Below are 11947 nucleotides of genomic sequence, written 5' to 3'. Positions count from 1 at the left end.
TTCAGAAAAATTTCAACTCAGCTCCAAGTATGAGTTCAGATGTAGATTCATTTGATGAGTACGTTAAGGTCATTCATCAGGGAGCAAAGGAGTGAGATACAAATTTTTATCATGAACAAAAGTGAATAACAAACAACTGGTAAGGAAAAATGTTAATAACTTATACCTACAAAATTCTTGGAACCAAATCTTCTGCAACCGGAATATATAATTAAGGTCAAGATCTTTAAGGGTTGTCGTTCCATCGATTTCTGCCTCTGGTTTATCAGTTATACGGCCGTGGGAAGAACCTTTCAAGTCAAAACGCCTGTGGATTGTGTACTCGGAACAAAATAGATTTCCCATTATGACAAATCGCACCTGTAAATCAACAAAATCTGTGAACTGAAGGATCCATGGCAACCATTGTACTGCTTTAGTATCCTTGTATACCTTCTTTTGTGAAGTCCCAGTTAATCTCACACAATGAAGACCATAAAATTTGGTGACGAGGGTATTTTCAAAGGACCGAACGTGCTTATAGTAGGCTGGAAGCATCCTCAAGAGAACCTGCATGTATCTTGGCCTGTTCAGATTGGAATATATTCAACTCACAGATATGCATACGTGTACCCGGAAATGTCGTCTGTGCGTGAACGTCTGGTGGTGGATTGTCAGCCGAAGCTTGTGCGTAACATCATCTGTGCGTGAAATTGGCGGCCGACGAGCTTGGGTGGAGGAAGGACAGGAAGAAGAATGGGAAAAAGAAAAGAAAGAACGTATGGGAGGGAAAGACTACCCTAGGGTTTTTGCTGAATTAAATTGGGGAAAAAAAGAGAGAGAAACCATTGACTTTTTACAATATTAAAAAAAAAATAAAAATGAGCTTTAATGTCACTTTTAAAAAAGGGAGAATGTTTAATGTCGGTTTAAAACCGACATTAAAGCTTCTGCTTTAATGTCGGTTTAAAACCGACATTAAACATCCGCTTTTTGAAAAGCGACATTAAAGTTCATTTTTCATTTTTTCCACCCGACATTAAAGCCCACATTTCTTCTAGTGATTAACCGTGGCGTGCCATAGGGAAACATTTTTGCTTCCGCCTTTATGTTATTAGTTTTGATTTTAGTATTTATGCATTTTCATTTTTCTCTTTTAAAACTAGTTAGGGCTCGAGCTAGGATTTTATATTTTTTAGATTTATTTCTACTTACATTTGTTTATTTATGATTTTAATGAGTATTTGAAGTTTTGATTATGAATGTTGTTTTATTTTCCATTATGATTTAAGAAGTTTTATTTTCCTTTAAGAGGTAATGATCTCAACTTAGTATAAAGAGTTGGGTCGTTACAAGTACTTAAGTAATTTTAGAATAACAACACCTTCTGCTCAAACCCTTCAATCATATTTATACTAATCCTACGTTAGATTAGTCACTCCTAAATGCCTCATAGCTTGCCAACTTCTACTTGATACTTTTACACATGTAGGTTTAGTAGCTTTCTTAATCATGCTCAACTTAATCCTGAGACATCATCTACTGTCTCATCAACATTTGGGATTTCCTCCAAGTTTTCCTAACTCTCAATGCCTACTCTTCTCACATTATAACATCAAAATGCCTACTTACTCTTGAACTCAACTTCCTTCATCGCATTGTCTAGCTTCAATGAGAACTTCCAGAACACCTAATCTTCAAAATGCCTAATACTTCAAAATGTCTTCTTCTAAAATCATTTTATTCAAAATACAGGTCTTACCCTAACATAATGTGATATGTTTGAGACGTATCCATCAGGAAATTTAACTAATTTCAAGAACTTATAGAAAACTAGCTTCTCACTTGAAGTGAAAGTATATGCAACGAAAGTATATGCAGTATGTGGTTTTACAAATTTAGTTCATTCTTTTCGTAAGTGTAAGTCCTTCTGTATATTCAATTCTTCAAGGTCCAAACGAGCATTTATCATGTCTTTTGTTTTTCCACCAATATTCATTAAAATCCCAAGTAAGTTATCACATATATATTTTTTTCAATATGCATGACATCTAACTTATGCCGTAACATTAGTTTAGACTAGTAAGGTAGCTAAAAAAATCTACTTTTTTTGGTTCAGTTAATGGTCCTTTTTATTTTCTTGTCTTGTGTGGATGGATACTTACTCCATACTAAAAAGTTCAATGAATTGACTTGTTCTAGGATCTTATCTCCATTTATCACAACATTGGAGGTCTATGCTCCAACTTACCATCATGTTGCTTGCTCCTACACCAACTGTGGTTAGATAGAAGGTAACATTGATGACCAATGAAAGAGACTTTTCCTCTTAATTTTAATGAAGATCTATCCTCTTTAAAATCGGACATGCTTGATGACCTTTGGTACTTCATCCTGACAAGTCCCCGGAAGCAGGAAAGTCATTAATAGTGCAAACAAAATGCACGTACTTGAAAGAACTCCTTCCTCATGCAATTGCAAGTGCGCACACCATCACTCCATAACTCCTTTAACTCTTTAATCAACGGTTGTAAATATACATTAATTTCTTTTTTAGGGGACTTTAGTCTAATATAAGTAAAGACATGAAAAAGTTGGATTCTTTATGCATTTCCACGGAGGCAAATTATAAGAAATAAGCACAATGGGTCACATGTTGTAAGAAGTACTCATATTCTCAAATTTTGAGACCCTAATTGTGTTTTGAACTACACGATAAGATTGAACGCGATAGAAACAAGTTGAGCAATGAGACTATGTGCGATGAAAACTGGTGATTGGAAAGCTTGCGAAGTAGTCTTCCTATTGTGTCCTTGCTATGCAATGAGAAGGAGTTATGCAATGAACTGAGAGGCGATGTGAGTTCCTTCACTATGATTAGCTAATGTCATCCTATTGTAAGAAAGTCGATGACCTGATTAGACCTTGTCGCCCAATTGAGTTCAGAATAAGGTGGTAGAACATGTGGTGCTTTGTTATTAAATGATTCACATTGTCGGGCAGAAGCAATCATTTCAACATGGATAATAACACCAGAAAAGTCTATAAATAAAAGGAATCTAGCAAGATTAAATAGCTTATTTTTACCCAGTAATTAGTTAAAGAGCTGAAGAACATGCAAATTGGTTTCAAAGTACTTCGAGCATGGATTTCGATAAAAGTTGGCCAAAAGATCTAACGAGAAGGAGGTTACTTGATTATGAGTGGTTTCTTTTTAAAATGTTTAAAAAAAAAAAAGGATTTTCACTGTATTTGAATCCTTATATATATTTCTCTATTAAATTCTTGAATTCCATGGCTTACAAATGACCTGAATTTGAAAAAAAAACTGGAATATTGTAATGAAGTGATCTTTGGTACCTTACGCAATGAGATACCTCACACTTGTTATGTTCTGGTGTGGGATGCCTTATCCTTGTTGTGTGATATGCGATAGATTACCCTATTTCTATTGTGTGATCTGAAATAGGATTGCCCATACTTGTGTGATTTGGTACGGGATGCCCTTTGCTTGTTGTATGTTATGGCATTAGAAGACACATTTATGTGTGATGGAATTGATGAAGAATTTGCTGTTGTATTGAGATTACTCCACACAGCTGAACCTCAGAAAAAGAGTGTGGTAAACGATTAAGCTGAGGAGGGTACAAAGATATAATGCATGAAGAATGATTATGGGATATGATCTATAAAATGTGTTATGCGAATTGATTCCTTATGCGATATGTTTATGATGAATGATTTGCGAGAAAATGGTTTCTAAATAATTTGTAACTACTTTCCCAAGAGATTTAAATGTTCAATTTGCCTAGAAAATTGAAATGATCTTATTTGGATTCATATTTCTATTGAAACGCTTATGTATTTATTTAATTATACCTCACGCATTATGGCATAAATTTACTAATTAAATGTGTTGGTGAAAAACCTCACTCACTAGACACTTTTGTCTAATCTTTCAAATGTTTTGTCTTATCCCCCTAGGTAGCAAAGGGTATCCAGTATTTGACTTGTCAAATTGAACGTCTGTCGTGCCATAATTGCATTGCATCAACTTGTTAGTATTCCCAATCAGTTCGTTTAACATGAAAGGTCCTAGGCGAGATGATCAAGTTATTGTTTTGAGACATATATTTTTAGTTTAAAGAAACATTTTGTACTTGTTTTAGTTGTACTTTGCTAACAAATATCAATGGAGTCTTTGTTATTTCAAATTGAGTTCTCATTTCGCGTTAAGTTTGATGTTGAATCTTTAGGCGGTCATGCCTCCACATGGTCGCTTGAAGTGATCTTGGGGCAGGCGTGATACAAATGGATTAAATCCATCTAAAGTTAAGGCCAATAGAACGTTCCTTGGATTTAAAGTAATTTAAGAAACTTTCTATCAAAACATTTCCACCCTTCAGCAGATGTCGTAACACACAATAGTTCATCTAGTTTCAATGTGGTTATATTGTGTGCTTCCTCTATAGTTGTTACCTTCATATCAATTTTTTTGGGTAGAGAACGCAACACTTTTCTCACTAACTAGGATTCAAGTATCTTTTCTGTAAGATTGAAGGACTCATTCGCAATTATTTCCAAAACTCAAACATTATACTCAACAATAATCTCCTCTTCAGTCATTTTTAATGCTTCAAACTTCATGGCTACCAATCATAGACAAGAGATTTTAACTTTAGAAGTGCCATTATATGGAACCTCAACAAATTTCAACACTTCTTTAACTAAACTACAAGAATTTATTAATTTAAAAACATGTAAATCCACTCCATTAAAGATAACATTAAGAGCTTTCAAATTTCCCGCAGAAGCTTGTTCTTCTGTATTTGTTCAATCAATCTCAGTTTTAGGAATGAATCGACCATCTCCACGCCCTACCATCTAGTGATTAGAGGAAGGAAATCATACGTGGCTTCTAATATGAATAATTTTTGCCATCAAGTACTGGAGGATGAGAGGTGGAAGGACCATCCCTGATTATCTCCATTGTCTTGCAACCTTGCTCTGATACCAATTGAAAAAGTTGTGAGATAATCAATAAATCCTCTAGCTAATTCTAAAGTAAATAACTGACCTAATAGCTAGATGATCAGCAGAAATAAATAACACAAGAAGCTTTTGTAACCCAGTTCGGTGAATGCCACCTACGTCTAGAGAGCTTTCTCAGCTCAGATAAGTAATATTATTAAGATTCAAAGTTGTCAATATGAATCAATACAATAAGAAGCATTCTTCTTATGTAAATTAAATGACTATCTTTAAGTACAATATAACTTAAAGGATTCAAGCTCCCCCTGAATTCATGGATGAATCTTCTTGAAAATAAACTCAAGTTATCCCTAAGTTCAGTGTCAATTCTCGATAATTAAATCTTCATTCATATTACTTATCATTAGCTTCATTAGTGATCAACATATCGAAACCATAGTTAAATAACTACGCTACCTTCTTCAGCACACAGTTCAACAACTTTTCTCAACTAATAAGAACTAATCAGTTTCAATCAATCCAGAATGAGCTCTAGCTCCGAAAATATATATACTCTGCTTCACAAAATCTCAAACAAATATTAATAAAAGAATCCTAAAAATATAGAAGATCTTTTATCTTTTTTAATTTAAAAACTCAATAAATAATAAAAGAATCTCAATAATTCTTTTTGACAAAAATACCAATACACTAGAAAACTTTAAAAATTAGAATATCTTTTCCAAAATAAAACACAATCATACTTGCAAGCATGAATATAATCATACTCTAGTCCTAAGTCACGTAGTTTTCTCTTAACTTCATAAAATGAACTAAGTATACATGTATCAATTGAAAAGACATTTTTCAACAAATTTAGTAACATATCAAAGAATTCGTTAGTCCAATTATTTAAAACCTTAATATGCATCAATTTCTCCAAGAAGTTCAATGAGGAAAATTTTATACAACCATGGTATAACAGATTAGGTGCTTCATCCATTAACTCCTAAACAATGTTTGTAGTATATTTTTGTTCAGTGTTCTCATGCATCTTATCTCCAAAGTCTTCTTCATCCTCATCATATGCCCCCTCTCTCATTGGTCCTTGAAAATCATTTAAAAGACCAAGCAACTCATTGTCATCATTCTCAGCAGTAGGTTGTTCCTAATTCGTCATCTACTAATCCATCATCAACTAAAGGAGTTAAGGAGTCATGAATCGTTTAAATTGAGCTAAATGTGATGGTTCTCCATGATAAATCCATTGACTATTTGAATGAGATATTCCATTAGCAAATAAATGATGTTGCACTCCATCTAATATTTAAGACATATTTTTACACGGGCTCTTGTTTGTCCTTCTCTATTTACACGACACTTTGCCACTTCCATGAATTGCACAACTCCATCAATATACTCTTTTTAGAATCTATCTCTAAGCGTAATCCAATCCTTATTCATCGTTGATGCAAAATGAATAAATTTTAATAATGTAGTAGTTAGGGTAAAAAGTTAGAGAAATATTTTTTCCGTAAACCTAAGGATACACTACAAGAAAATGGGGGTCTCCTGACCCACAAAAGCGTCGGGAGATATATGAAAAATATCGGGAAAGGATTTTTCGACACATAAATTAACATCGTGATTGAAGTTGGAAGAGGATCTTTTGACGCACAAAATATAGTGTCAGGAGATTCTCTATTTTTTTAAAAAAAATACTGCAACCCAGAAGAAACTCAAAATGGAAAACGAATGGAAAATTAAAAGAAAGCGAACTGAAACCCAGAAGAAACCTAGACTAACACACGTATTTAATATTTTTTTTCTCAACCTCAAACCAAAAAGAAAATAAGTAAAAATAAAGACTTATCGGCAAGGGGCAGATGGCGGTAACGGTGGAAAGACAACAACGAACGACGACGATAAAGAGAAAACACACAAGAGAAGGCATTAACAATCACAAAAACATACCTATTTAGTATTTTTTTTCTCAAACTCAAACCAAAATAAAGAAAAAAATAAAAAAAAACAACCACGTACTGGAGAGGGACAGACGACGACTCACAAGTGTTGGCGACAACGACAAGCAACCGACGATGGACAACTAGCAGCGGTGGACCTTCTTCTTGCTCTTTCGGCCTTCAAACCCTTCATTCCTCTCCCTCGTTTTCGGTCTCCCTTTCCCTCATTTTCCGCTAACACAAATCTATTTTACATATTTAAAAAATTGTATTTGAAGGGGAACGCCCATCTTATGACTAACGACATCGAAAGAAGTTAAATACATTAAAACAATTATAGACTTCTCCCAATGTCATGTATAACAGCATTGAAAGAAGTTAAATATATTAAAAAAATTATAAACTTCTCCCGACGTCATACATAATGGCATCGGGAGAAGTTGAAATTTAATATATTAAAACAATTATAGACTTCTCCCCACGTCATGCATAACGATGTCAAGGAGAAGGTTAATATATTGAAAAAAATGATACACTTCTCCCGACCAATGCACAATGGCGTTGGAAGAAGTTCTAAATTTTTTATTAAATTAACTTATACCGAACGTCGCCTTTTGTAACATCGGGATTGCCAACCTTTTTCGACGGAGCTTCTACGGCATTGAGAGAAGCTTTTTCTCTCGATGTCATTTATTCCGACATTCGTATTGTGCATTGGAAAATACATATTTTCTTGTAGTGATACCTTATAAGGTCCCATAATGGTGCCTAAGTACCAAATTGGAAGTGTTACTTTAACACAATTGTCGACCTAAGATACATTAGAAATGCTTAAGAATAATGTAGCGCCATTGTCCATTATAGTGGTGCCTAAAAATATGGCTTAGGTTTAGGGTCCAATTCTCATTCATTTCTAATCCAATTACAAGTTCTAAAGTTAAGATGGAACTATTTTAAACTAATTTTTATATATAGTTTCTACTAAATGAGAATGAATTGAAAAGATTGTTAGATAGAAGAGAAGATATACCTAAATTATATTCAAAATGTTTCTACTAATTCTAAATCAAAAGAGAAATAATCAACCACGATCACCCAACTGATATTGTATAACAAACAACATCAAGAGCATGCTTGAAATTCAAATTCAAATTAAACAAAGATCGTCATACTCATATTTCATACAAATCTATGACTACCATAACTGTAGGATAGTCATTCACATATACAACATTTTGTAGATACTAGTTTAATCCAACACTTTGTATCAAACTAGAGTTTTATATCAAATGGGGATTCTTACAAACTAGTTGTCTATCTTTAAGTCAATGTTGATAAATATGAGACCATTTTCTTGGTTTTATTAACATAAAAAAAGTTCATTCTTTACTTCAATACAAAAACGAGCTTATAATCTACTATATTTTGAACATCAAAAAACACGACAACTACTTAAGGATGCAGATATACTAAATTTTCATTGAAGAAAAAAACAATAAATTAAACTTAGACTTACTTGACAAGGAAACCGGAGAGTTGGAGTAGAAAGGGAGCGTCGAAGAGGTTCAGAGACAGAAGCTGACGAAGAAGGAGAGGTAGCGGTGGCATGAAGAAACTTGGGGTGGGTAGCTGCGAGGGTGTGTGTTGAATGGGGGTGTGACAAGCAGGGAAGGGCTACGGTGAAATGAAATCGGGGGGAGGGGAGGTGTGGAAGAAAAGGAGATCGGGAAAATGGATGGAAGTAGGGAAATTAGTGTTTTTTTTCAAAATCTTATGCCAACATTTTTTGTGTCGTTATATGTCTAAATCTTGTGTCAGCATAAATATGTATAAAAAATATATGGGTTTCTAAAACCTAATCGAAAAATTAAAATTTCGTCAAGAGAAACACATTTTTGACGATACAAATGATGCGCCAAGATAAAAAGTGTTGGAATAGCTAAAAATTCTTATAGTGAGGGAAGGAATCCAAGGTAATCGGTGAGGAGCTTCGTTGGTTTCTAATGGATCCGATGAGTAAGATGCTAGGAAAGTTAAGTCTCATGGTGGAACAAAAGCAACGAGCTGTAACTGTGGAAGATGACGACATAGATGAAGTAGTCAGGGATTTTCCAAACGTGGTAATGTGCAAAATCTTGTTGAGTTAGGAATTGGGTGTTTTTCGTGGAATAATGGCAAAAAATTGGGGCTTGAGATGATAGTTCTCCTTTGAAAAAAAAACAAGACTCGCATTTATATGTGAGTTTTAAAGCTCCAGGGACAAAAATGGATTCGTTAAAGGTGGACCATGGAGTTTCGACAATGCCCTACATGTATTCGAAAAGTCGAAAGGGGTCAATACATTCTCAGGTGGTGAATTCATATACTATTTTTTTTTTTTTTTTTTGGTTCATTTCCATAAACTTCCTTTAGTCTATTATTTAGGAAATATGCAATAGCCTTAGCAAATTTGATAGGATCTTTTGAAGGAATTGAAGGAAATGGGGTTGAATGATATTATAGGAAAACTTTAAGCGTAAGAGTTAAAATTGATATTAAACTCCCTCCAAAGCATGGAACCATTAAAAAATTAGGAGTAATGGCAAAAGAAAAATGGATACCAGTCTCTTATGAAAAGTTGCCAGACTTTTGTTATAAATGTGGTAGGGTAGGCCATGTGGTTCAAGAATGTAAAGAGGTTGGTGATGATGGAGAAGAGGGACAAAGATTCGGGGTTTGGCTTAGGAAATCACAAACCAGTCAAAGTATATCTAAAGGAAGAAGGGAGGAAGTAAGAAGTCAATTTACCATTGACAGAGGAAGGGGAGAGGGAAAGGGTATTGAAGCTTTCAAAAGAGACAAAAGCTCAAGGGACCCAAATCTACAGGTAGAGGTGTGCATCGGTCAGTCAACGTAATTTTTGGGTTACTATCAGTTTTTATATGTGAAAGGGAACACCGAATATCTAACATGGCATGCACATCAGTTGGTTTCATCGGGTTTCCTAAGTTGAGAGATCTCAATGTAAAAAATTAAGAAAATGAGAAAAACAAATGAAGAAGAGAGATAGAAAGAAAACAAAGTCACAATGATAAAAGAATAAATGGAGAGAAGAGAAAAAAAGAAAGGGAGAAAGGAGGAAAGAGGAGGAGAAAACTAGGAAAGAGGAGATAAAAAGATACAGGAAAATGGATGAAATGAGAGATAATGAGAACATTAAAAAATGAATATTCCGTAGGGAAAGAAAATGATTTGTTTTCTTTTTTAAGTTTTGAGATTAGAGAGAATGAGAAAATTAAAGAGTAAAACATGGGAGAGAGAATAGAAATATTAATGAGATCATTACTTTTTTAAAAAGAATTACTGAGATGAGAGAGAAATAAGAGTTTGGAAAAAGGAAACGTTGGAGAGAGAAAGAAAGAATTAAATAAATAAAATTTAACTTTTCCCTTAAAAAGTGTATATACTTAATAAGAGAGAAAGCTATGCAATAAATGTTGGTCACTTTTTGGTTGGTTCAGTTAAACTATAGGTTTTTTTCTTGTCTGACCAGTTGATCAATCGATTTGTTGAAACCCAAAACTGGCTGCAACATGCTCTTTAAGGAAAACCAATCATTTAAGGTTGGTTCGACCGACTTCAGTTATTCGACTCAATTTGCTTTGTTCACCCCAATTTGCAGATGAGAGGAAATAACCCTTTGACGTACAAAACAAGTCCCACTCTAGAGAGGAAGAGGAAGCACATTATAATGTCGAGGAAAAAGGGATGGATGGCGGAGGGAATAAGAATGCAAAAGAAAGACCAAGAGATAAAATAGAAGGATTGGATTCTAGCTTAGGAGCGATGTTGGCCATCGGAGGGGTACGATAGAATGATGGCACAGATAATTGAGGGTGGTGGAAATCGAGGCTCTAAGCATCTGATTGACAGAAAAGGAAAGGGTATAATGGAGCAGGACCATAAATGAGAGATAGAAAAATGTGATCAAACTAATTGTTGGGTGGAGGTGGCTATACAAAAAAAAAAAAAAAAAAAAAAAAGAATGATAGGAGGGGAAGGAAATGGAAACGTCTTTCAAAAGAGGAGGTTGGCACCAAAGAGTAGGAAAATAAGGGGATCATGGTTAATGGAACCAAACACGGCAACGTTTGAAGTGGAAGAGAAGATGCTCGATAAAGATAAATTGTTTTACTTTGAGGAAGAAGGGATATCAGTGATGACTAAGAAGTAGCCTTATTTGACTCCATGAGTATCTTATGTTGGAATGTTTAGGGTTTGGACAACCCCTAAATACTCTGAGCCCTTAGGTATGAAGTCAAAAAGGTGATTCCCTAAGTGATGTTCGTGTCTAAAATTGTGTGATTCTAGAATCAATGATAAGTTGAAGACATGGTTGGGGTTCAACTACTGTTTCTCTATGTCTAGTAAAGGAAATAACAATGGGTTGACGCTTATATGGAACCACAATGTGAGTGTTTCGATATCGTCTTTTTTCTTAGGCTATATTGATGTTACAATTGATGATGATGATGAGAGATGGAGTTTCACTAGTTTTTATGGAAATTTGGTCAGAAAAAAAAGAGTGGATTTGTGGAAGCTTTTAAACAGATTAAATGAGACTATGAACCTTTCTTAGAGAATAGGGAGAGATTTCAATAAAACTGTGGAAGTAAATGAAAAAAAAGTGGTTCAGATAGAAGTCAAAAGCAAATGAACCTATTTCGTGAAGCTTAGGATAATTGTACTCTTCACAATCCTAGATGGAGCAGTGATATGTTTACTTGAAAACCAAAACCATATGCGGAGTCATCAAAGCAAGACTAAACCACTTTCTCATCAATAGTGATTTTGCGGCCAAATTCCCTCATATCTAAGTTAGCCATTTAAATATTCGTTGCTCTGATCATAGATCAATCATTGTTAATATGGCTAGAGTAGGTACCTAAAAATTTATAAAAAATAATGTCAAATTGATCATATTCGGTAAGGGATGGCTAAAGTTTTAGGAGTGTAGAGATACTATTAATAGTTGTTGGATACAATCTAGAGGG

The 11947-nt window shown here is 34.3% G+C and overlaps 1 protein-coding gene across 1 annotated transcript; it reads right to left on the bottom strand.

Moving 5' to 3' along the window:
* LOC127149680 (phosphatidylinositol 4-phosphate 5-kinase 6-like) lies at window positions 1-813 on the bottom strand. The gene is made up of 2 exons (XM_051085541.1): window positions 433-813; window positions 1-360 (listed from the first exon to the last, which is right to left on the bottom strand). The coding sequence occupies exons 1-2, from the start codon at window positions 553-555 to the stop codon at window positions 70-72; spliced, it is 414 nt and encodes a 137-aa protein (XP_050941498.1). The 5' UTR covers window positions 556-813; the 3' UTR covers window positions 1-69.
* Window positions 814-11947: the final 11134 nt, after the last annotated feature.

This window comes from Cucumis melo, chromosome 6 (genome assembly GCF_025177605.1).
Source record: "Cucumis melo cultivar AY chromosome 6, USDA_Cmelo_AY_1.0, whole genome shotgun sequence".
Taxonomy (NCBI): domain Eukaryota; kingdom Viridiplantae; phylum Streptophyta; class Magnoliopsida; order Cucurbitales; family Cucurbitaceae; genus Cucumis; species Cucumis melo.
The sequence above is the reverse complement of the archived record's forward strand: the minus strand, read 5'-3'. Positions and strand labels throughout refer to the sequence as shown.